Below are 25,483 nucleotides of genomic sequence, written 5' to 3'. Positions count from 1 at the left end.
GACTGAATAATACTTACAGGGTTATCAATTTACCTGACCCATAATTTTCCAAGCGGCTAACAATTAAGAAAATACAAGAGATGTTCAATTTATTTTTCTTTATCCATACTGGAGAAGAGCATGCCAACAAATGGAGACAGAACATACATACTTCTATTGCCAAAGAGGGTTAGAACTCCTAAGTTACTTTAACTTTGCTCTATCAGACAATAGGAAATTGTTCAAAGATTCAGTTTCATTCAGAGGTAGCAAAGATCTTTTTTTTTTAATTATTATTTTTTTAATAGGGTAGTGGGGGGAGAGAGCAAACAGATACTGAATTTTTTTCATAAAAGTGTTTTTAGAAAATGCAAGGAGCATCTAACAAGCAGCATCAGGTAAGATATCACAGAGAGAAAAGACAAGCTGACACTCAAAAAAGAAAATAAAATCTTTGGCATTTCAAAAAAAGATAGCACGCATCCCACAGTACAGAAAGACATCAGGTCTGACGTCTGAAAACCTACACACAAAGTGGTACCACTGAGGCAAAGTGCAGACACGAAACGCCATGCTGAAAGGAAACCATCGTTGTGACCACTATGAAGTAAGAGGGTATCAGAATGTTGCTGGTTTGGCTGAGGGTCACTAGTTGACAGAGAGCCATGCTTTCCCAGGGTCTCATCACATGGTTACCACAGACTTTGCCAAACCACCGCAGAGGCACCAACTACACAGCTGAGACCACAAGCCCATTGAACAGTGAAGCACACAGCTCATTTCCAGCACAGACTACAATCAATGAGGACAAGCATGTGCTCAGTTCTAGGCACATGAGTAACTATTCCAAAGACTGGATGCTCAAAGAAGTCCTCACATTCTTCTGTAGTGAGCTAGACATCAGGAAAAGGTCTCAAATGAGTCGGACATGTCTAAGTCATACTCCTGAGAATTACTTCATCCTAGCAACTTTAATTTAAGGGTTATTCACTTGTCTTGGCCTACCATCCCCAAAGAACAGTCAACCCAGATTAAAACAAAAAAAAAGCCACACACACAAATAAAATCCCACCACACACATCAGTCAGACAGAAAATTATCATTACTACAAAGTGCTGATTTTGATATCACTGACTTTACAGTACTGCAAAATCTGAATAAAACTGCTTATTTGCATTCAGGTGGACTTGCTTCAGACAATGAGTGTCACTAGGATCCCTCTGGGTTCCACACAAAACTCTACCCTTATGGAGGATTTTTTTTTTGCTTTTTTTTTTCCCCCCCTATCTCAGCCTGAGGCTCATTTTTCTAACAGCTTTCTTGTCAACGAGAAGCAGCAAGACTTGGGCACACATGCAGACGATGTCAGCTTGGCTGCTAAACCTCCCCTCTGTGTTTTGATCATGACCAGTGCCCACCACCTCAGCCTCCTGCTTTTTTGATATTCAAAATCCGCTGCTGGTCCATCTCAAACAGTGCTCCAGAACTGCAAGTCTTACCACATCACTTCTCTGCTGATGTTTCTGATGACTCCTCTGCTGCAGACAGAGTGTTGTTCTGACCCCCACATCAGCGGTGTATTTTTGATCACCCAGCTTTTACCACTCTTATCTGTTACAATAACCTGATGGCTGCCATTTGATTTTTGTTGCTGATTACATCTTTGTAGCTATCTGGAGGTACAGGTTCATCCCTCTCTTCCCATTCAGTTCTCTCCCAAAAAATCCCATTTGCTCCCTTTCTTGAGCCCAGCTGTCAATTGCAGTCATTCATCATCACAGACCAAATTTCAGCAATTAAAGTGGCACATCGTCACCTTGTTAGTGCTCTAAAGCCAAAACACAAGTTAAAGGTGTGGAACTCAGAAGACCTTCTAGTTACATCAGCTGAATAACATCTTTTGATCTCAGCATATGTTAACTGCTCAAAAGCTACAAAACAATTCTGCTGTCCTCTACCAGTTAGCACCTTTCACATAGGTATAAGCAATGCAAAAAAAACCCAAAAAGCAACCCTGACATTATGACAAATACTGCCATGATAAATCTTTAGCATGTGACTAGAAGTCCAGAGACACATTTCATTTATTCAACTCTTAATACAGCTGTCAGCATCAAGAACTTTTACAAGGTTTATATAACTTTGATAAATATACTGAGAATTTAAACATAGTTCCTATTTTGTTGTGAAATCTTTTCCAGTGTGTCATAACCAAAATTTTGCTTGGATTCAAAGTAAATAAAGTCAGAATTTTCCTTGGCCTCAGATAAAACAGATTAATTCTTTAATTGCAAGCACAGAATACATTCAGAGGTGGAAGGAACAGCCCAATTCACTAATATTAGCTATTATTCAGTTATTATTAACTTTAAATTGGCTAGGAAAATCTGCAAACTCACTTTAATACTTCCTGCACTAGTGAATAGTATGGGAGGAGCACAGCAATATTGCTTCTCTGCCCTGTGACTCAAGACAAGTTGTCCTGCATTTTTCCCTAGTACCTTTTTTCCCCCTTTGAGACACACAAATGAGGGAACAGACAGCACATTAGAAGTTAAAACCAGAAACAACAAAGTGGCCCCAACTTGCTAAGAAAAAAAAAAAAAAAAAAGGAAAAAGCCAACCCTGCAGTTTTACCGACTGTAGTAATAATTCTCAGCCACAATATACCTGAGAGCCAGGAAGGACACAATACCAGAGCTCTGCAGGTTGTAGAGACTCATTAACAAAAGCACATGTACTGGAAAACATTCCAAGAAGGTTATTTATGCAAGTGCCAAAATCAACACACCAGTTTCACCAGCGTTTCAGTTCCAGGGTGGGATTTCAATACCGAAGAGTCACCAGGCAGGTCTTTCAAGTTTAAGGGGAAAAACATTTGTAACTATGAACAGGTTTAGACATTCTCCATTCTTGCCCAAATCTGTTTCGCCACTCAGTTCAGTGAGAGAGGGATTGAGCTGCACGATGCGATACTGAAGATGAAATCTGTCAGTGACTCAAGTCTTGGTCAGACATTCAGCTGCTCCACGTTTTCCCTTATATATCAGCACCAGATACAGAAGAACCTCTGAACCAGGAAATTTTGAAGCATTATTTGCATATGAACTCCTCTATAATCCCAGGTTAACAAGTCTTACACCAAAAGGTAGAGACTGGTTTTACAAACGTGCATTAAAACAATCTGGTAATGTAACGGATTGACGGGCTGACCCAAAATCCAATCCTAGTAAACTGTTAACAAAAAAAAATGAAAGCAAAAAAATGAAAAACAAACAAACAACAAAAAAACTAAACCAAAATAAAAACCCAAAAACCAACAAAAACAACAACAACAAAAACAGCAAACAAAAAAACCCACCACCAACAAACAACACAAACCAAACACAACAACCAAACACCCCAAACAAACCTCAACACCACAAAACAAAACCCCACACCACCACAAAGAAAAGCTAGAACTCATAATTTCACCAGGGTATATTAGAGGAGGCACATAATTTCTGCCATCACATCCATAAAAGCTCTCTTTGCTACACGAATAATTCTGGAGGGAAGGACAGAGACACCAGCAAGTAGATATATTTGTTACGTGTACTCTTCTCCCTAGTAGAGCCCCCATCTTTTCTGTATGCATTTGTTCCTCTCCAACAGAAACCAGCAAAGGCCTCTCCCACACCTATTTCTTATAAGGATGAAGACCACAAATGCACAGCTCTTTTTACTCGTTTCTGATGCTGAGCCTCCTCCTCTTACCTGCCCTTCTCCCTGCTCCTTTCAAGCCACGCTGCTCACCTCATGCACTGTCTCCAATATCATGAACTCAAGTAAACTAAGAAAAGTGCTCATACACTACCTAAGCTACCAATGGCCAATCTGGCAGGAAAGTGTATCGTAAAACCTTACATGTTATAACAAACTCAGAGCAATTCTGCTTAAAGGTGCACTAAACACAAAACTGTATGAGTGCCAAGCACAGATAGTCTATGACACCTGTGTAATGTATTAAGTTCTCTGCAGAGACATGGAAAGTTTTCTGCTGAATAAGTACAAGATCAAAATTGCCATTACATACCCAGAAACATGGTTTTCCCAAGGTCCTGCCTCTTGTTAGCTTTTATGCAACCTGTCTGGGTGCACTCTCTGCAATTTTATGTGCAGAACAGCAGCACCTCTGCAGAGGAGATGCTATCCTGCTAAAGGTGCTGCAGTATTCTCATCTTCCCTCCCTTACCTTACGCCCTGTCAAACATACACTTTCAAGACAATCTGTAAAGGAGCAATAAGGGTTATTGTGGAGCCTCAACTAGGCAACTGACCTGTGGCAGCTCAGACCTGGGCCACTGGAATTGTTGCTGCCAGTGCTACAGCAGCATCCTCTGCCCCTGCTCAACCCCTCCTCTTCAGACCATCGGCTCTTCCTCAGATCCTGGTTCCCAGCCACTTTGTTCCCTCCTCACACCTCCTCTTCAAGCAGTCCAAGCTCTGTAAGTAAGCAGGCCTGAGCAGAAGTGTGGTCTCACGAGGCAGAGCTGATACTCCTCTCAATTCCCATCCACCAGCTGCCACCTGAGTACAAACCCCTCCTGCTCCTGAAGTGACTGAGAGTGGTGAACAAAAGCTACAGCCTCAGAGCCACACGTTAGAAACAGGAAAATTAAGGGGGAGAACTACTTGGACAAAAACAGGAGTGCGAGCAGAGCCGACTCTCAATCCCATGCTCTAATCACAAGATGCTGCTTCCCCCAGTCTTTCTCCAGAATTTATTGCTGAACTAAACTTGTAAGGCCTTCATTACATTTAGTTTCACAACAGAAATTCTAGTCTCATTTCATTCCATTATACTGTTATGATAGACAAGAAGCCCTAGTGAACATCACTGTAAGATTTCAGGTATCAGTGATCTTTATCATATCAGGTCCACATATTTAAAGGCAAAATTAGTCCTGAGATCCCCAAAACAAAAAGATTGTCAAAACAGTCTCTGAATCATTTTTCAGAATATGAAACCTTCCCTTTGCTATTGCTCACAAGAGTGAGGCGAGGAATACTCTGGCAATACTTTCATACTACATACAGAAGAGGCATATTGATGCTTAAATGCATTCGCTCTAACAGAACTCCCAGTCTTCAAGTAGTGACCTGACACTCACACTGGGAATTACTAGTTACAAACTAATTAGACCCAAACCCTCGTGTTCAACTGCAAAGACATTTTGCACTTCCAAGCCACCAAACCACCACAGCTGCTGCTCAGATCTAATGGACAAGCTTCTGGTTATGATCAGTTTGCGAAAAACAGCCAGTGGAGCAAAGCTGTCTGATACTTCTTGTAGGCACTTGAAATCAAGAGTTTTTTGTTTTGTATAATCACATCTGTGAGACTTACTTGCACAAAACTTACCTCTTTGGGCAATGATGTTAATTTGTTTCTATCGGCATTCAAATTGTTCAGCCTCTTTAGTCTTCCAATGCTCTTCGGCAACGACTGTTCCAACAAATACAAAACAATATGCAAACAGAATTTGTAAATTCATGGAGTTGGAACAAAGCTTCCCACTTTAAAATAAATTAACATTAATAGACTTAACGGACTTATTTATAGATTTAATAGATTTTTTTATTTAATTTAATAAAATTTATTTAGCTTAATAGAATCAACAGACTGATCCACTTTCAAAATCAGAGTGTAGTTAACCCTCATCACTACCAGGCCTTCCAAAGGACATGCAAGGTTTTATCTTGCAGAAGTAATGTCCAGGAACATCAGTTTCTGATATAAATTCACTCATGGATTTTGCACTAAGATGACAGATGCACAACAGCCATGTACCAAAGCATGTATGCAGAATGTCCATATTATATAACTTTAGAGTTCCTAAACAGATAATAGACAGCCAAGTTTCTAACTTACGTGCTATGAACTGACCTCTGGAAAGGCGTCTTTCCAATAGCCTGAAGCTCCCAACTCAACCAAGCACCAGCCTAACTTAAGAAATGCTCAAATCTAGACTTTTATCAACACTTCTGCTCTCCAAGTGTCAGCATCATGTGAAGACAGTTTCAAAATAATGGAAGGAAACATCTAATGCAAGGAAGTGTGAGATTTATTTTAATTGACCACATATCCTATTTAATACCTAGCTGGAGTAGAGCAGCAGAGGAAGGAATGGTACAACTGCAGCTCTGCAGTGCTCAGGGCTCTTATTCAGTTCCAGCAAGTCTGATCCAGATAATGCACATCAAAAATTGGCAACAACGCAATGTGCCACAAACTCCACATTAAAAACACAAAGCAAGTGATACCTGCAGGCCAGGTGCTCCAGTTCCCTCACTGATCATGAAAGATTCAAGAGTGAATATGTAATTGTGTAAGCCTTTGGAAAGGAGGATAATTGCTACACACAACTTGATTGTCAGCATTCACTTAACAGGTTAGAAATAAAACACATTTAAAATAAATTCACTATTTAACAGTAGCAATGGTGAGTAACCTGATGAGTTAAGTGACTCAGCACTTAGCAGCAGGTCTTATTACCACCGGCCATTTGAGCAGCCCTGGCCATGCCTACCTGCAGTTGGTTTTCTGTTAGAACTAGTTCAGTAAGGCTTTCGCAGTCTCCAATTGAATCCGTTAGTTGAATAAGTTTGTTCTGATCAACCTTCAAAATGGAGAGCCTCCTCAGTTTTCCTGTACAGAACGAACAACACGTTTGTTTAGCTTAGTATTCTCCAAAGCCTGCTTTAATTACAGAAAATTTTACTGCTGCAAAACTTTTAGAAATTCTCTAACACAGTGAAAATTTCTTTTCAGGTAAACAAAAAACTAAACAAAAAACAACCAAAAAAAACCAAGCACTGCTTCTCTTGGTGCTTGCACTATTTTTACAAGTTTATAACATCACTAAATTCATATTCAATATAAATATTCATATCCAATATTTAAGAATATTAAATTGTATTAAAGTTGCAGTCTGAATGGTACCCATTCAAGGACATGTCTACCCAAAGGCCTATAAACAGGGCAAAATGATCTATTTTTTCCTCAATCATACAATGTTTATTAATAAAGAAGTGTCCAGAAGATCATCTATGCCTATTCAGCCAGAGTAAGTAAGGCTTGCACCGAAGTGACAGCCCAAAACTAAACAGGATCAAGGTCTCTTTATCCTAATATAGAACGCAGTTAGTCAGCTATGAAACCCAACAGACTACAGATCAAACTTCTTTGAAGGTCTTCTCCCCAGAAAGGACAAAATACCATTTCAGAGCAGAAAGTTCACTTTGTTCTGCTCCTTTTTACCAGAATGATCTTTGGTGCCAAGAGGAGCTGATCCAGGCAGAACCCAAGACAAGAGAATTCAGGAGACACCACTGACTGCTGACATGTCCCAGCCCATGCTCACGTGGTCCAAAAGAGCTGTCATAGGCTGGCACACCAAATTTGCTGATGATGCTAAATCATGAAGAGACATCTGATACACAGAAAGATAGCAACCTACAGAGAAACTCAAGGTTCAGCAAGGAAAAGTGCAAAGCTCTGCACCTGGGCAGAATGAACCCATGCACCAGCACAGGCTGGGAAGTGACGGGCTGTACAGGAGCCCTGCTGGAAAGGACCTGAGGGCTATGGTGAGCACCAAGCTGAACATGAACTAGCAGTGAGCTCTCACCAGAAATAAACACTGGCTGAACTATGTTAGAACTACAGCCAGTAGATCAATGGAAGTTACTATATCCCATCTACTTGGCACCAGTGAGGCCACACCTGTGAAATCATACTCAGTTTCATGTCCTCTCCCGTCTTCCCCCACAACTCCACAATTCAAGTGAGATGGTGATGGCAGTCCAGCACAAAGCTACCAATGTGACGAGAGCACATGTGAGCTGAGGCTGGGAGAGCTGACTTTGTTGACTCCAGCAAAGCAGCAGCCAAGGAGGCATCTGGGAACAGCCTACAACTACTTGAAGGCAGTTACAGAGATGACAGAGCCAAACTCCTCTCTGCAGTGGCAGGTGAGACAGCAATGGCCACAAACTGAAGCATGGGCTGGACACTTGGAGAAGCTTCCTCAGTGGGAGGTGGTACAGCTCTGACCCAGGCTGCCCACGGATGCTGGAGCCATCTCCGTGAGGGGCTTCAGAGACTTGGTGAGACACAGCCACAGTTGACCTGACCCACTACTGTTGGTGACAGCCCTGCTTCGAGGGCTCTACAGATCCACCAGTCCAACCAGCATTTCAGTGATCAGCTGAGCCCCTCCCAGTAGCTTCCACAGAGACCAGCGAGTTTCACTTCAACCACAACACCAGAATTCCCCAGTTTCACGCAGTAAGTTCCAGTATTATACAAAATATATACTGTTGCCCTACCCAAGTTTACAAACACAAGTAAGCTATTATATTCAAATAAGTAGCTTTTTTTCTTTTTTTGTCTTTGTAACAAAATTACATCCAGAAAACGTTACAAAATGCACAGGCAAACTAGACCTGGCCTGAAATGGCCTGGCCCTTTGCAATGACCTTCCCCAGCAAAGCAACTCCATTTCACAGGGATGTCGAGAAGCAGCAGCTCCTCTTGCTCAGCAGCTGGTGTTAAAGCCAAGCTTCCCTGGCACAGGCTGCGTGGGCTGTCACCTTGCAGAAGGTACAGCTCCATTTCTCATGTGCAACACCTGTACTGGCCAGCTCAGGTCACCAGAGAGGGCTGCTGCAAGCCTCTGCCAAACACGTGCTAGCCAGCTGTAGGACGCACAGTAGTCACCCTGCTCTCCCAAGTTTAATTTCTAGAAAAACACTGCTCTTTTCTCAGGCTCACATACCATATGGAGGGAGGGGGAAGGTCTGCCCATTGTTTCCCACATTCCTCCTTCTCCTACACCTTTATTTAAAAAAAAAAACAAACCTGGCAAGGCGAAGGCATGGTCTTGCAACATGAGACTGTCAGGAAAAACAGCTGATGAGTAGCAGAGAAACAATGCCTCACTGACTACTTTTCACAACTGCTGCAGGTGTAAACACATTTACCTTTAAAAAGGCACTGGTACTGCTTCAAAAAACATTCCTCGGTTATTAAAGCTGTTTTAAGGGGTCAGACACAGAAAGGCTGTAGTTTGGATACTTGAGTGTGAGGAATAATGTGCTGAAGCCAGAACAGCCTTCCACTGGGCTCAGTATAGGATTAATCAGAATGTCCAATTGAAGATAATTACATATGCCTACTAAAAAGGATGTCTTTTTTGTAGTGATACTGTCAGCCAGTATTATCAAGTGACCTACAGCATGTTACAAGCTAGACTTTTAAAATGTAAAGATTTATAACAGTGACATGGACACAGTATGAACTGAGAGGATATATTAACTTTTGGTTGGGCAAGTATTAAGTGAAGGCCAAAAAAGGAGTCCGAGATAGTCATTATGTACACAATTAAAATGAGAAAATAGAGCTATGCATTTCATACTATGAAAAATAATAGCTGAGACAAGCTCATCTCTTGCACAAAAAGACTTCAGAAGACTTGAAAACAAACAACTTTCAATTTACGGTGGACTAAACGGTTCTGTCTGACAGCATTCACCTTGTACTTACCAATGCCATCAGGTAAGACCTGAAGTAAATTCTGAGAAACAAGCAAGTCTGTTAAAGAAGTCAGACCACTAATTTCTTCAGGAAGGCATTCCAATTTATTTTCAGAAACATCCAGACAAAGCAGGTTTTTCAGGTTTCCTACTTCCTGCGATACAAGACAAAAAAAAAATTTAAGTCATGCCCAAACACGTAACAAAGCAATTTGAAAAATGTACCATTGCAATGAAATTCCAGAAGGAAAAACAATTCTCTTTATGACTTCTAAATTGGTCATTCTTTCTCTGACCTCTAAATGCAGAAAAAAGTAAACAATCATATTTTACATATGATAAACCAACCAAGCGATTCAGACACAGTTCCTTATTCTAACTATTAAGACTGGTTTCAGTAGTCAGACAAGGTATGCCAAGCACACCCAGGCAAGCATCAGCCAAAACTGGAGTTATCCCCAAGTAAAGACTGCAAAGTTGTTTTTTGAGAACTACAGATTATCAACCTCCATGTAATTAAAGTCTGCCCCTCCCAATTAACCCTAGGCAAATTAGGATTAGTTTCTTTTGGCTGATACAGCAACATGCCATGACATCTAGGGATTTCATATCTTCACATCTCCCAACTGCAACAAATGTAGAAATAGGAACTGGGAGTGTTGCTCTAGCAAGCATATTTTAACTGCCAAGTTCTACTGCCATCATCTACAATTATTAATGATTACTTAATTTTTTACAGTGGTAATCTGCCAATTAGCTTAAAAGTCTGACAGAGAAATGCCTTTGTTTCTGTTAGCCATCACAGCACCCTCCCATTTCATATATACAGACAACCCTATACACGCTCTAGAATAGTTCCTATTTTAGTCATCCAAAACATCTTCCAGAGAACAGAATGTCTAGGGCAGAAATGTCCTTTTCTTTTACATATATGAAATCATCGCACAATGACAGCCTTGATCCTAACTCACAAGACCAGCCCTTTAATTTTAGAAATGTTTGTCCCTCAAGAGGGCCTCTCATTAAACACATATACACACACCCTTTATCCTATCTTTTGGACATTAGACCAAATATACAATAACAGCCAGCTTAAATATAAACAGCTGCTGAAGTCACACTTGACCTTTTATGAATGATAATCAGTGTTTAACTACATCTACTTAAAGAATTAGTAGTCCAAGCAAACAACAAAGTCAACAAAACCCACTAAACTGTAACTAATTTCCAAATTACACTGTTGACAATGAGATCAATACAGCAACTAACAGCAAACTGAACAAGGAAGAGGGGAAAACAGGTTTTGACTTCGCTCTAAAGGAAAAAGGGGGAAAGAAACAATCCCACATGTTATGACAGTTCTTAAGAAAGGGAATTTGGAGTGCTGTAAGCTTTAAATTCTAAGGCACTTCATCCCATGACTGATGTCAGATGAGGGATTTGCCTGCATAAATCAAAATTTCTATTTATGGCAAGAGTTCTATGATTGTATTTCTCCCAAACGCTGTATTTGAATAGAAGAAGATCAATGCAAAAAAAACCTAATGATTCCTCTTCAAAGCTGTGAAAACGGCAATTTAAAAATAGATACAAAAGGTGAGAGTTAGCTCAGCCAACTAGTGGCTCCTTGATCATTGAGCCAGGACTATAAACAGAGGATGTGTCATCCTATAAATTGAACAATGTGCCTATAAGGAAACAATTCCTTTGTCAAAATTTTTTGAAGAAAATGTCTGACAACATCTGATGTCATGTCAACATGATCTGGCAACATGCCCTCGCAGCCTAGAATACCAACGGGATCCTGAGCTGCATCAAAAGGAGTGTGGTCAGCACGTCACTCCACTCTGGTGAGACCCCACCTACAGCAGTGAGTCCAGCTCTAGAGGCCCAACATAAGAAGGACACAGACTTGTTGGAGAAAGTCCAGAGGAGGGACACGAAGGTGATCAGAGGTCTGGAGCACCTCTCCTAGGGAGACAGGCTGAGAGAGCTGGGCTTGTTCAGCTTGGAGAAAAGAAGGCTCTGGGGACACCTTACAGCAGCCTTCCAGTACCTAAAAGGGGCTCCAAGAAATCCAGAGAGGGACTTTTTACAAGGGCATGTAGTGATAGGACAAGGGGTAATGGCCTTAAACTGAGAGTATATTTATATTAGATACAAGGAAGAAACTGTTTACCCTGAGGGTGGTGAGGCACTGGAACAAGTTGCCCAGAGAAGCTGTGGATGCTCCATCCCTGGAAGTGTTCAAGGCCAGGTTGGATGGGGCTTTGAGCAACCTGGTCTAGCGGAAGGTGTCCCTGGCCATGGCATGGGAGTTGAAATTAGATGACCTTTAAGGTCCCTTCCAACCCCAACCATTCTATGATTCTATGTACAATGCCTTACTGAGGAACTTATTAAGAGAAAGCCCTTACACATCCAAAACCAAACCCCAGGAAAACGAACTGAGAAAAACTATTCATTTTGGATCACCACCCTTTAGGTACAGATAAAAAGGTTTTCTTTAAAAAGCATCATCAAAACAGTATCAGTAGAGCTCATCTTTACCTGAGGTATTTCGGTTAATTGGTTTCCATCCAACCAGAGGTCTTTAAGATTGAAAAGTGCACCAATCGTTTCTGGCTATAATATAAAAAGTAAAAATGTTAAGTAGCATAGCAGCTTCAGGTAAAAAACAAATGGCTACCCCATAATTACAGTCTGAGCAAACCAATCCTTACTCCAAGCACTATTTAGAAGTACCATGGTTAAATGCAGCAAGGGTGAATGTGAGCATTTGGGAACTCCATCATACAAATTAATTTCTATGGCTTAACAAGCTACCATACTTTACCTGGCAGGCACTAACAAACTGCATTGCACACTCTTAATCTACTGCAAATCCAACATTTAATTGAGTTAGCTTAAGGGAGATGACTGATACCTTTTGGTACATCTACCTGCCACGATGTCAGACACCGCAGCGCTCAGCAGTTTGCCTCGGCCCCCTCCCAAAGATTCCTGTTCCCACCCTGGAAACCGCTGAGCTCCCATCTGTGCTTAGCCCACCCAGCTCCCTGCAGCAGCCCATGTGTTCACGGCAATCGGAAGTGCAGAAAAGAGTTTGTGCCCTTCCACTCCTTTTTCTTTCAGCAGAAAACGTCTGTGCAGTGCTCTCATTTTCTAGAGATCAGCTGTGGTTTCTTGGGCAAAGAAATATTGTACTGAATGAGACTAAGATATGAGAAGCATCGACTCACTGCCAAAATTCATCTGTACATACAGAAAGACTGACCCTCCGCATATTTTTCTTTCTTCAATTTTGGACATCCTACAACCTATTTAACCTAAATGATGCGTAAAACAAGGCCAACGTACACTATCAGTGGCATGTTCTCTTACCAAGTGATAAAGTTCATTGTTTCCTAAATCAAGTTCTTCTAGTCGCTGCAGCTGGGCAAGTGATCTATGAGATAAGTCAAAACAAAACCACATCAGACTAAACCAACAGAAACCCCATGTATTTGAATGAGCTCATTTTACTGAAACTTGTATTTCAAATTACAACGTATTGTAGACAGACAGTTATTTTACTGGGCATAGACTATTTGCAGTAATATCTTACTGAAAAAGTAACTTGGTTTGTCAGTGTAACTGTATGCTCTTGAAACATAAAACTTACTATAGGCAATCAAATCATTATTCTTTACTTTAACCATCAGTCCCTCAGGGTCAACAGTGCCACATAGTTTAGTATAGTTGGTTGGGTTTATTTTTAGGGCAAATTTAGTTATGCAACTGGATAAAAATTCCCCACAGTGATCACATGTAACAGTGTGACTCAAGACTCAACAAATCCATCATGTATCTTCTCAACCTGATCTATCAGATTCTGAAGTATTTTGGGTTGGATTTGAAGATGCAAACAGAGGGAAGCCCAGAAAGATGTAGAAGTTCTCAGAATATGAACAGACACAGAGGTCCATCCTTCTACTTCAAAAGCAGCCTGCTGTAGAGCTCTTGCTTACCTTGTCCAAAGCTGCAGTACTACGAAAGCCAGCCAGACTCATCAGCTACATTACTAACAGTCAGAATTTTCCAGGAGCAATAAAATTGTCAGCATTTGTGACAGCTTAATTCTGACACCACATGGCAAGACCTAGCTAGCAATTCTTATCTTCTGACCACTGACATCTAAAGTGCCTTGTGGCTCACAGCTACAAACAGCCGCAATTGAGGTGCTGGGTAGATTGACAGGGAAAAAGGATCCCAAAGTGACTGGGGAAGAGATTCTGATTAAAATAGGTTAAATTTATTACAGTATCTATTAGATTATCTAAACAAGCAGAATAGGAGTCACCAAAACTCTTTGAAGAAGCAGCAGGTAGTGAAGGAAGGGAATTCCTTCATTAGAGAAAGAAGAGGCTTCTTCAAGGCAGCCAAAAAGGATCCCCAAACTATAAGATACCTGATTAATCTTACAAAAGACCACCAATTCCTCTTCCAAAATACAGACAACACAGAGATGTCTAGGTATCTTTTTCTTGCCAAAATCACAGTGAGTCGAGTCAGATTTTAGACATCAGTAGGCCTAGTTTGTCACCAAGGCTTTGATTTCCAGGTTTTAGAAGCTTTTGGTTACTTAGCCATGAACGCAAATGCTTATTTAAATGCTCTGAAGGTCTGGAGTTGAAATGTCTGAGATCCTATTAGCCTACTTTCACAGTTATGAAATTTCAGCATGAGAACAACCCAAATCAGTATCCTCACTTCCTGCTGTGTTTGGGAAGAAATGCTTGGTGATGCTGTGTTTTATATAAAATACTTATTCAGATCAGAACCAATTGACACAGACTGCAGGTTCTTGCTACTAACAAAGTGGAACCAGAGGTAATGGATGTAACCAGGTGTTGCTAAAACAAAGCTGTATCTCTTAAATGATGTTGTCAGTCAGCACTGAATATTTTTTGTAACTGTCATTCAGTTTCAAATCTTAGCAAATTTTAAGAAGCAGATTTTATGTTAACACAATCAAACACACAAAATGTCACTTACTCAGGTAAATATGTCAGCAAGTTTTCTCTAAGTTCCAGTGAAGCCAGGTTATATAGACTGGAAAAAAAAAATAAAAGGAGCAAACCACAATTTAATGCAATCTTATTCCTCATATTCCACACTTTCAGAGAAGGAAAGTGTCTGTTTACATAGAATTGCTGTGAGTTGATTTTTCTGTTGTTTTAATTCAATCAGCCCATCATGTGAAACGCAGCATACAAAGACTGGATGTTTCTGCATGGTTCTCCGTGATACTTCAACACATTAAAGCCAGAAAGTAAACAGACAAAGCACAAATTTGCATTTGTTAAAAGGTCAGTAGCTGTAAGTTACTGAAGGCAGCATATTCAAATGAACTGCATTTATTTGCTCGCTTTCAGAATCTGGTGTGGGCTAGCAAAGTTACAGAGCATCAGGTAAACCCATCACTACTCTAACAGCATGCTCATTACTGTAAGTGACATTATGCTTCTAAGCAGCTCATTTACTCCATATCCCAGGCTTTTACTATCATCACCATAGCAACATTCAGATTTTTCAGGGGTTTATTTATGACTAAATGGAACACAAGGAGTCAGACATTATCCCAGCACTATAATCTGCTCTAATCCTCCAGCATCCCAGGGGAAAATAAAAATCAGATATGGTGACTGCAAATAAATAGTTCCCTACAAGAGAATATGTTTCGTCATGGTACGCAGGGGAGAGGGACAGGGTGCTAGGCCTTAAATAAAATCTAGATTAAAACAGGAATTCCACTAAATTTGAAACACCTGATAAATTTAAACCCCAAATGTTTTTGTTTGTACACCTTTGAAGGGGGTGGGGGGACGGACCACAGAGTGAGAACACATAAAATTGAAATATTTGTTTTCACTTCAAACAATACAAGCATATTGAATCACACAATCATTAATTAGCCCCAGTAAAAATGCAGATGCTAACCTGAATAATACTAAAGAAAAGCCTTCATATTGCAACTCCAATACAGTTATTTAAGCAGGAAAAGCAACATAACTGATGTAATGAGTTATTAAAAGGGAAAGAAGATTTTTCACAGACTGCTTTGGATGACATCTAAAAAGTAGATCGTTACTTCAAGCACCGATCTCAGACTGCATTTAAAGAACAGTGAATGGAATCTCACAGGAGCTTTGATTACAGCCTCAACAGTCTTCCCTACCTTTTAAAATAAACAAACTTTACCCAATGGGTTCTGTATTCCTCCAGAAGAAAGACAGTTACAACATACCTTATAGGTGAAGATGTTTTAGTAGAAGCCTAATACAATTAACACATAAGTGAGAATAACTCAGCTACTGCCACTCAAAATCATCTGACAGAAACCAGGTAGTAGGAAGCCATCATTTCAATGACACAAGAAAGAGCTCTCATATAAAAATTTTAACACTACAAAACACAAGTCAAGGTGGCACATGGTATCTGACATTCTCACATGAACCAAATCAGTGGAAGGGGAAAGGTGATGGAGAACAGTTTATCTCCAAGAGGAACATAGGTCTGCTCTTACTCACATTGCCACCCACACACTGCCTTTACATTTTTGTTTACAGGTTTTCCAGAAACCTATTCCAATCTTCCTTAGAATTTCACACTTTCTCTTCAGGCTTGTATTATGTGAGCCCCATGATTCACTTTTAACAAAAGAATACAAAAGGGATGCACACACTGCCAAGCTGCCTTGTAATCTTGTGTTTACAGATCACCTTGCATTTACTTATCTCCCTCCCCATTATACTGAAGTGTCGATTAGTAAAATAGTGCAATCTCTTAATTGCTCTTCTTACATCAGACACCACTTTGGCTGTGGCTACACAGAAATCTTTGTCAGCAAAACCACATTCAACAGCAAGAACTTGGGAACTACCACCTTAACCATCCTCATCGTATCACTACACTGGGGCAGGCCAGTGTATTGACTCAAGAAATTGATCCTGCTTAAAAATAACCCTGCAAAAAAAGAATAATGCAGATCCCTAACCCAACATAGAATAAACCACCTTAAACACATGTGCCAATACAACTGCCAGAAAGGTGCACAGAAGGCGCAGGGACCACCCCAGCCAGCAGTGCCATGGGGACCCACTGGGTACCGGTGACCTTGTGGACACCCACCAAGAGCTGTCTTTGCATCCCACCGCCTACCACACGCTTCAGAAACCAACCGTGGCTGATCACGGTCCTGGAGGAGGTTCTCTTCTTATGGGGGGCATTTATGTTTTCATCTCTAACGACTCTGGTTTCTGGAGAAGAAAAATAATAAAGACGCTGCCCTCCACCACTTGAATCAATCCTTTCTACTTTTTCCAAGGTCTCCAGTCCAAATGCAATGCAAAGGGAACCCAAAAGACAAAATAACATTTCCCACTATATAATATAAAATAGAGAATAAGTCTATGAAGTTTACACCAGCAAAGCTGCCCCATTAGATTGAAGTATAAAGGTGGATCAATCTGAAGTAGAGGTCAGAAAATAAGAAGAAACTTTTAACTCATTACTCTTAAATTTCAACTAGTTACAGAAGAGGCTCCCTCTAAAGCCATGTGCTGCAATTTCAAATGGCAAAACATGACAGTTACAGTACAGAATACAGATAAAAATGGAAAAGGCACACTCATGTACTGAAGCATCGATCTCTGACACATTACAGAAAAAAGATAAAGCTCTTCCTTAAATTTACCAACAGGTTCTTAACACATCCTACGTTCACTAACATTTTTCTGCTTTTAAGGTATGTTAAGAGACAGGATTTTCAGTCATTTGCAAGCAGAATTCTAGATTTCTTGCTATTTTTCAGACATGTTTTCTGATATACTAATACATTCTCTTCATAAAGTGTAATTTTTCCTCTTCTCAACTGCAAATAAAGATTTTTCACAATACACTAGTCAAAACATTTCCCTCGGCCCTTTATTTTGTGGATGCACTGTTAGTTAAGTCTTTCTGAAGTTTTTGAAAGGCACTAAAAGAAGTCATACTTCATCAATTTCCAAGTCTTTCCCTAATCCTAATTTTCATTTGGGAGAGAAAACCAGTCATGGGGGAGTTAGTTGTTTGTTTCAATCTATAAAACACAAAGGCAACATCAATCTAGCCTACTCAGACAGGAGTCATGGTTCTGCCAGAGGCTATTCACCAATTGCATTTAGAAAAACAAAAGTATAAACAAAATCTCTATTCTAAAGAGGAAAGAAAAAAAACCTAAATACTTTTCCAAGACTACCATAATAAGAAGCTATTTCACAGAAACTTGTAAAAAGGATTAATAGTGTAATAATTCTCACCACAAATGCTACAACACACCCCCGAACACCGAGCATGTGTGTGGAAAAACAAACAAACAAAAAACAACAACAAACACAAAACCAAAACAACAACAGACAGACAAGGAGAAATGTCCTCTAGCTACCTTGGATGAAATTACCTTTTCAGTTTACTATATACATTAAATATACTCTGCCTTATAAAGTTATAAAATACAAAACTGAAAATCGTTTTCCTAGTGCTTTAACTTTATCAAGGACAGCTGTATGATTCCCCTTTTCAAGGAGATGGAAAGTCAGCCTTAAGAGTGACAACAGACAACCTTAGCTGGCCCATTTTATCTCCATCCAGCCCACAACAGGACTGGGGGCACCCAAGCGCTTGGGGTACAACAGCAAATGCTTCTGAGGAAAGCACTGGGAAGCACAGTGAGATAAATGCTACTTTCTTGTAAAAATGAAGTGAAAAATACAAAGGTTGAAAAAGGAAATGTGGAAAAAGCTGGGAGAAAATGAAGATAGATGACAAAAGTCAACTAAAAACTGGACAACAGTCTCCTCTTAAGTAATGAGGATCTCACACATTTTGACCTCATGTCAATAGCACAGCACAGCTGAGCCTGCAATAGGTCAGGCTTTGGAAAACAACAAAACAGAGTTGGAAGAGAGGAAGATCTAAAACACCTGCAGAAACACATGGCCCTATTTGCACTCTTTCCAGCAAGTTTCAGCTGCTTAAGGGAATGCAAAAATCCCAAATTTAGTTTTGGGATCACCAACCTATAAAGAGTGATCTTTTCCTCATGTTTGTAAGACTGTAAAGAGAAGGGAAAGACAGAACAAGCATGGTTCCCACATTTACATACAACCAGGGAAGGTCCTGCACAATATGGTTGGCTAAAGAGAGAATCAGTACAGATTCTGAATTTGGTCTGGTATTACTTTTTTGCTGCAGCAGCAGTAGCCATAGTTACAGAACACAGTCCAAGGATGCTGCATACAGAAATGCAATTATCAAGTCCACATTCTGTTTATTTCTACCAGTTCCAAAGGACTTCAGCTCACTAAACCAGTATCTAAACATTACTGTTACTTTGATGATGTCCTGCCCCTGTATCCTACACAGCACATACACTTTCAAACACTCAATGCAATATAAACTGAGAAGGGAGTTCAAACTAGGCAAGTCATCTTTTTTTCTGCAGAAAAGGAAAGCACCAGTCTTCCTGTATGTCAAGGGTCTTTCAAGAGATGAGAGGGTAACTATATACTCTTATAATAGCATACAAAATGCATGAAACTAGTCGTATTTAAATCCCCACTGACCAAATAAAACAACCAATAACATGTATGAACCTGCCTCAGGACACACCAGTTAGGTGACTAGTCACTCATCTGACAGGATCCTCCTCTCAAGCTACTCCCATCCCACAATTCACTGAGAACTCGACATTTAGTAGCCTTTTTTCCCCAAGGAAATGACAGGGTTAATCAGTCACCAGACAGCTGTCAAAATGCCACTTAACTCAGACCATAAGTATTTGAAGGTACAGCACATACCTTTGGGATGGGGTCCTCTTCCAACTCACTCCCTAAAGAAGCCTCTTTCTCTCACCCTCTCTTCACTGACTGTATCATAGACTGCAGAAACAGCCTGAGATCAGTCTCCAAACACCAACTCCTACTTCCAACCATATCCTGGGCTGCATCAAAATAAGTGTGACCAGCAGGTTGCAGGAGGTGATTCTGCCCCTCTACTCCACTCTGCTGAGACCCATACCTTCTGTGTCTAGCTCTGGGGCCCTCAACATAAGAAGGACATGGACCTGTTGAGAGCAAGTCCAGAGGAGGCCACGAAAATGCTCAGAGGGCTGGAACAGCCCTCCTATGAGGACCGGCTGAGAGAGTTGGGATTGTTCAGCCTGGAGAAAGTAAGGCTCTGGGGAGACATTATTGCAGCCTTTCAATATATAAATAGGGCTTATGAGAAAGATGAAGAGATACTTTTTACCAGGGCCTGCAGTGACAAGACAAGAGAAAATGGTTTTAACCTGAAAGAGGGTAGATGTAGAGTAGATACAATGAAGATTTGTTTTTGTTGTGATGGGAGTGGTGAAACACTGGAATGGGTTGCTCAGAGAAGCTGTGGATGCCCCCCACCTGGAATTGCTCAAGGCTAGCTTGGCTGGGGCTTTGAGCAACACGATCTAGTGAAAGATGTCCCTGCCCATGGCAGTGAAGTTGGACAAGAAGGTCTTTGAAAATCCTCTCCCACCCAAACCCTGCTGTGATTCTATGAAATTAGATGCTTAAATTTGGATGGTTTCAAGACCTTCCATAGAATACAGCCCTTACCAGAATTAACTACCACTTCAGTTCTTCCCTGAGTCTGACTTATTTCACCCACACGCTCTTCACAGTTACTATACCTGCCAGCTTCGTATCCTTCCTCAGCACCTGAAGAATCAGCTCCATGTGGGTTTTTGGAGTAATGACACTTCCAACACAACAAAAGCAGTATTAGCCTTACAGGGATGGATTATACATTTCCTAAGGTTCTCTTAACACAAAACCATGCAATTTGTGGTCTATATGCATTTTACCTCCCTTTTTTAAAAGGTTCAACACTATGTTCATTTTGCTTTCAACTACTGGTTAATGCTGGCATATAAATATACAAAGTTATCATGAAAGATCCTTAAAATTCATATCCATTATGTGGTAACCTACAAATAGTATAGAATTGCAGCTATTTTCCTTTTCTCAAGAAGCTTATTTCTCAAAAATTCCAGCTTCAGTTTAAAGCTTTTTTTTTTCTTCAAATGTCAGCTTTAAACACCATCCTGCCTCTCTCTTTGGTTACCCTTCAGTTGTGGAAACCTGTTCTATAGTGTGAATGATAGAGTAGTAATGAATTTTTGTAAAATTAATACAACAGAATTAAAAGACAGAGACTCTAAGCCCATACCATGAAACAGGGGAGAGCGACTTTCGTACATTCGTAGCTACCATATCTTAGAAATTCTTATGTGAGCCAGAAATTATAGGATATATTAATTTCCTAAATGAGGGCAAATTCATCCATTCAAAGCAAACTACCTTCATACGTGTGAAGTCCTGTAGGCCTACCTTTGAATGTAAGTGATGCTGTAAAAATAACTGCAAAGCAAGTTAACTAGATTGAGTATTGATGAAATCTTACATCTCCTCAGTATGCTTAAAGACAATTCTTCCAAAAGGCACTTTTAAGAGCATTCCCTCTCCTCCTCTTTGGAGGCAAAGCAACTCGAAGTAAGTTGCTTCCAAATTAAACACTATTCTTTCCTCTCAATTGTATAACATACAAGGGAAAAGGCACATGAGGCTTTCCTTAGCAATCCATTTCTGGAGTTTGACAAGCAGGACAGTATTCTAGTGAGAAAATCTGAAAGTAACAATTATGTTCCTAATACTTGCTATTTTCAACAGAGCTGGGAAAAGTGGACACAAATTGTGAGGCCAAAATATTCCTTCATTGGAATATTTCAAATAGGCACAGAAGAATGTAAAGTCGATAATTTTGTCATCTTAAATAGCAAAGCCATTGAAAGTATTTGCATAGTCAGTTACTTGAACTGAATAATCAATTCTATTGATTGGCTTGTAAAAAGCTACAGATATTCCATAAGTGAAAACAGGATAAGTATCTTATCAGCCACTAACTGGAGGAAAGACTAAACAGATGGCCAGTGGCACAAGTCACATCCAAATTTTATAAACAGACAAATTTTATAAACTATAGAACCAAGTTTGACCAAGTTTGTCAAACTATATTTGACCAAGGAATAGTTTGACCAAGGAATTCCCTAAGTCTATAACACAGGTAGGCTAAGCTCCTAATTGAGACTAGTTTTCTACATAAACTTGGTTATCAGGTTGGTGAAATCAGTTCTACACTCTTTCCCTCACACACAGCAACAAGTATGGTCAAAAATAGAGACAGAAACACCAAATTCCATATGACCTTCGAAATGCAGTAGGAGAGATGTGTAATTACAGCTCAGGGTGTCCACTTTTGAATGCTTTAGCTGAACATTCTCTAATTTGCTAATCAAGATTACTGAAACAGGTTGGGTATGCTAAGCCAATTCACTATTACAATAAGATTTCAATTTCCAAATACCTTCCATTCTACTCATGCAATGTGAGTCTTCAATGACTTGACTAGAGAATGGGATTACTTTATTTTTTTTTTTTAAAAAAAGAGCTAAACATATGTTAAAGACTTCTTACTTGTGTAACATGCAGGATGCAACATCTCTTATTTATAGGCCAGATGGGACTGCATTCACTACTACATGGTTAAATAGTGTTCCTGAAATAAGCTTTAGAGTTCCTTAACATTCAGTTTTGCCATTTAGCAAACAGCTGTGATTAACACTGAATGCTCTACCTACTCAAACTCTGTAAATATTACTTGTCATGGTAAATACAGATAAGCTAGAGTGAGAGTTTTTAATACTATTTATATCAGCCTAGCCAGACCACCTACAAACAGTCTTCCTTCTACGTATGTGCAAGATAAGCCTCTCTATCACTTTTGCTGTATCACATAAGACTGTATTTTAATCAGACATTATTATGGCAAACCTTAAAACAGAATTACATTGTCTTGCTACACACATTTTTAAGAGCATTTTCCATTCTGTGCAATGCTACCAGATGCGTAATCTACACTTGAGGCATTGTAGCATACAGTAAGAAAAATACAGTCAAGGACTGTCCATCATCAAAATAGTGCCATTCTGATCTGCTTCTGGATTATATGCACCAAGTGCAACATCCCTGCCTTTGAAGACCTTTTATTCTCCAGCTACTCCTATTCAGGTCAACATGAAAGATTCCAAGTTCAGAAGTTACTGAAAACTCAAAACCTCTGGAGTATTGAAGAAAAGTCCTGGAAACAACAGGAAATTCCTAAATGCTGTCCCTGATGAGAGGAGCAGGTTATGCTTGCTGGCTGGGCAGCTCTGCAGACACACGTGAACCTGCAGCATAGGCAGGGAAATGGGACTTGCTCTCATTAGACTGAGAAATGTTGATAAAGACACTCCTACTCACAGCTTAAATTGTGTAACTTGTTTCTCCAAATAGTTCAACTAGCCAACAGGACAACTCCTACTCCAAGCTGCACCCACCTAATTATTAGCTAAAATATTTCACACGCATTAGCATTCACTGTTTTACTCCAGATAGCAACCACACTATGAATTAAGAGAACACAAACCACAGAGAAACACAAAAAGTAGCACTGGCAATCTTAACACATCTAGGCTGTTATTAAGTCCTAAAGCAGTGTGTCACACATCTCTCTAGTATGCCCTGGAACAATAAGTGAGCTTAAAAGAGGAATGTTTCACCTAACAAGAGAAAACTTTCCGTGCATATACCAGCACTGGATAAGCAGCTGGAAGTGGTCCCAGGGAAGAAAAGTTGACAGCGACTGAGCATGGCTATGCACAAGCAAGAGAAAAGACAGAAGGTTCAAGAGAGGCCTTGCCTATGTTCTTCAAACATCCACTTGGGTCTCTTAAATATACTCTTTTTGGCAATAGAAAAGAAAATAAAAATATAAAAGGTCTATGCAGAAAAATCCTTAATGATACAAAAGAATATAAACAGCAACTCTATATATCAAAAGCTTGAATAAGTTCAAACACTGACCTGGGACATGGTCATCTCATACACCAGTCCATGAGAAAAAAAGACAGAACATCCGAATTCATGAGGAAGACACCCTTCTATTACTGGTCCCTCCCAAGGGAATCAAAGTCTATTATCTGTCTTTAGGAAGAACTTCCTAACTAACCTTCCAAGTATTGCTGTTTGGAAAATATTTGCCATTACTTTTGTTACCTTCCCTATTCAAGACAGTAGGGTAAATTGGCAGTGCCACAAGACTTTAGAGACACTAAGTACATACTGATCACTGTACTACATGAAGATGAATTAGAGATTTCACTGGCTGCACTGGGTAGTGTCCCAGACAAGAGTATAAGACTGTAAGAATTTAGGATGCACTTCCATAAGTTTCGACTTAAGGTATTGTTCAGAGGACCAGCAGCAAGCACAGGAACTTCAAGAAAACAAAGCCCAACTGTAGCAGAATAAATCACCAGTATATACTTGTTTGCTCGCTGTTTGACAGATCTCATACAGAGCTCATAGGTCCAGACTATTCCATCAAATAACACCGCAGATTATTATTCAAAGCACATAGAAACTCTGGTAAGGCATTTGCAAACATATCCAGACACCTCTAAGAGGTTTGCTTGGTCTCTTTAGCCAGAAAGACACAATTAGCATTACTTTCCAATTCCTAGCAATTTTTGGGTCCCAGCAAACACAGAGGGAAGAACAGAGAAGGGAATGAAGGGCATGAGAAAGCAACTTTTGGAGAAACCACAGAGCACTTCACTGCTTTTACCAAACAGATGGCAGTCAGCTGCACCATCAAATTCACTTGCAATAAATGATGAAAGTTTTGTGAACTAAAAAAGGAAAGCTGCACTTGTTGGTAGACAGACTAAATATGTGATAAAATTCATTTTCAGAGGTAAGTGACCCATAAGGACTTGAGTTTGCAGTTCTAATTTGGTACAAACAAGACCTCCCAATAATTTCCAACTGGAACCACACAAGATACTTTTCTCTCTGTCACCAAGACATTCCCCAAATGACTTCAGGAACAGTTAAATTTTGAGTGGACACACCATGAGTTTACCTCATGCTACATTAATATTCTTCTGAGTTGGAAAACATGCATCTTTTACCCAAGCTTACCATTGACTTCCCAACTGCCATATTGCCATCTATCATGAACACCTAATGAGTCAAAGACAGCAGCCCCACACATTTGTCTCAGCTTCTTCAAGCATAAATCTGATATCAGAAATTTCTACTAATGAGGGTAAAAGTGTTTTTGCAAAAATACAATATTCATATTCTAGATAGCTAACCTGGGAGCACTTCCCAGATCAAAGTAGGTCTGTCAGACTTGAGTAAAATTCTCACCCACCAGGAGAACTCACCAAGACCACCAGGACAAGCATATGGCTCTTCCCAAAGCAAGCGAGGACCCCTGGTTTTCAGCTTCAATACCAGGAATCGGATACAGACTTTAAGGGACAATTGGGTTACGCTGTTCCATTCTGCAACAGCTCATGCAGGGCTGAAACAGTACCACAGCATTCTTCTGGACTGCTTGGGATCAAGAGCCGGCAAATTTTTACCCTTATTCTTGCACAGCTCCACATATTGACTTCTCTACAAATGTCTGGTATCCCCACATTAACCAAAGCTGTTTCTACTCATTTTCTCCAAACAGAGGCTATCACCACTCACACTGCCAAATGACAGGCAGGACAAGCAAGAAGCCAGAGCCACCACAGGCAGTGATCTCCCAAGGAAGCCAGCAACTTCCTCCGGCTACTGTCTGCAAAGCAGTCATCCACCTCATATTTTGGGAATTGTTTCAGCTTGTCACGTTTCTCATACTCATTTTCAGAACCAGGCAGGATCCCAGATTTCTGGCCTTGTTTTTCAGTAACTGCAAAGTCTGAACA

General features: G+C 40.1%; 1 protein-coding gene across 1 annotated transcript in view; it reads right to left on the bottom strand.

Moving 5' to 3' along the window:
• LRRC1 (leucine rich repeat containing 1) overlaps positions 1–25,483 on the bottom strand; it is a gene marked incomplete at its 5' end in the record, with an annotated part of 69,460 nt that overhangs the window by 8,152 nt on the left and 35,825 nt on the right. Inside the window, 6 exons of the mRNA XM_080341897.1 lie at positions 5,384–5,467; positions 6,552–6,670; positions 9,569–9,713; positions 12,109–12,183; positions 12,943–13,006; positions 14,596–14,652. Of these exons, the coding sequence (XP_080198023.1) occupies positions 5,384–5,467; positions 6,552–6,670; positions 9,569–9,713; positions 12,109–12,183; positions 12,943–13,006; positions 14,596–14,652 (544 nt within the window). The remainder of the gene's footprint in view (positions 1–5,383; positions 5,468–6,551; positions 6,671–9,568; positions 9,714–12,108; positions 12,184–12,942; positions 13,007–14,595; positions 14,653–25,483) is intronic.

Source organism: Nesoenas mayeri, assembly GCF_963082525.1.
Source record: "Nesoenas mayeri genome assembly, chromosome: 3".
In the NCBI taxonomy this organism is placed as follows: Eukaryota; Metazoa; Chordata; class Aves; order Columbiformes; family Columbidae; genus Nesoenas; species Nesoenas mayeri.
This window is presented reverse-complemented; position numbering and strand designations above follow the sequence as displayed.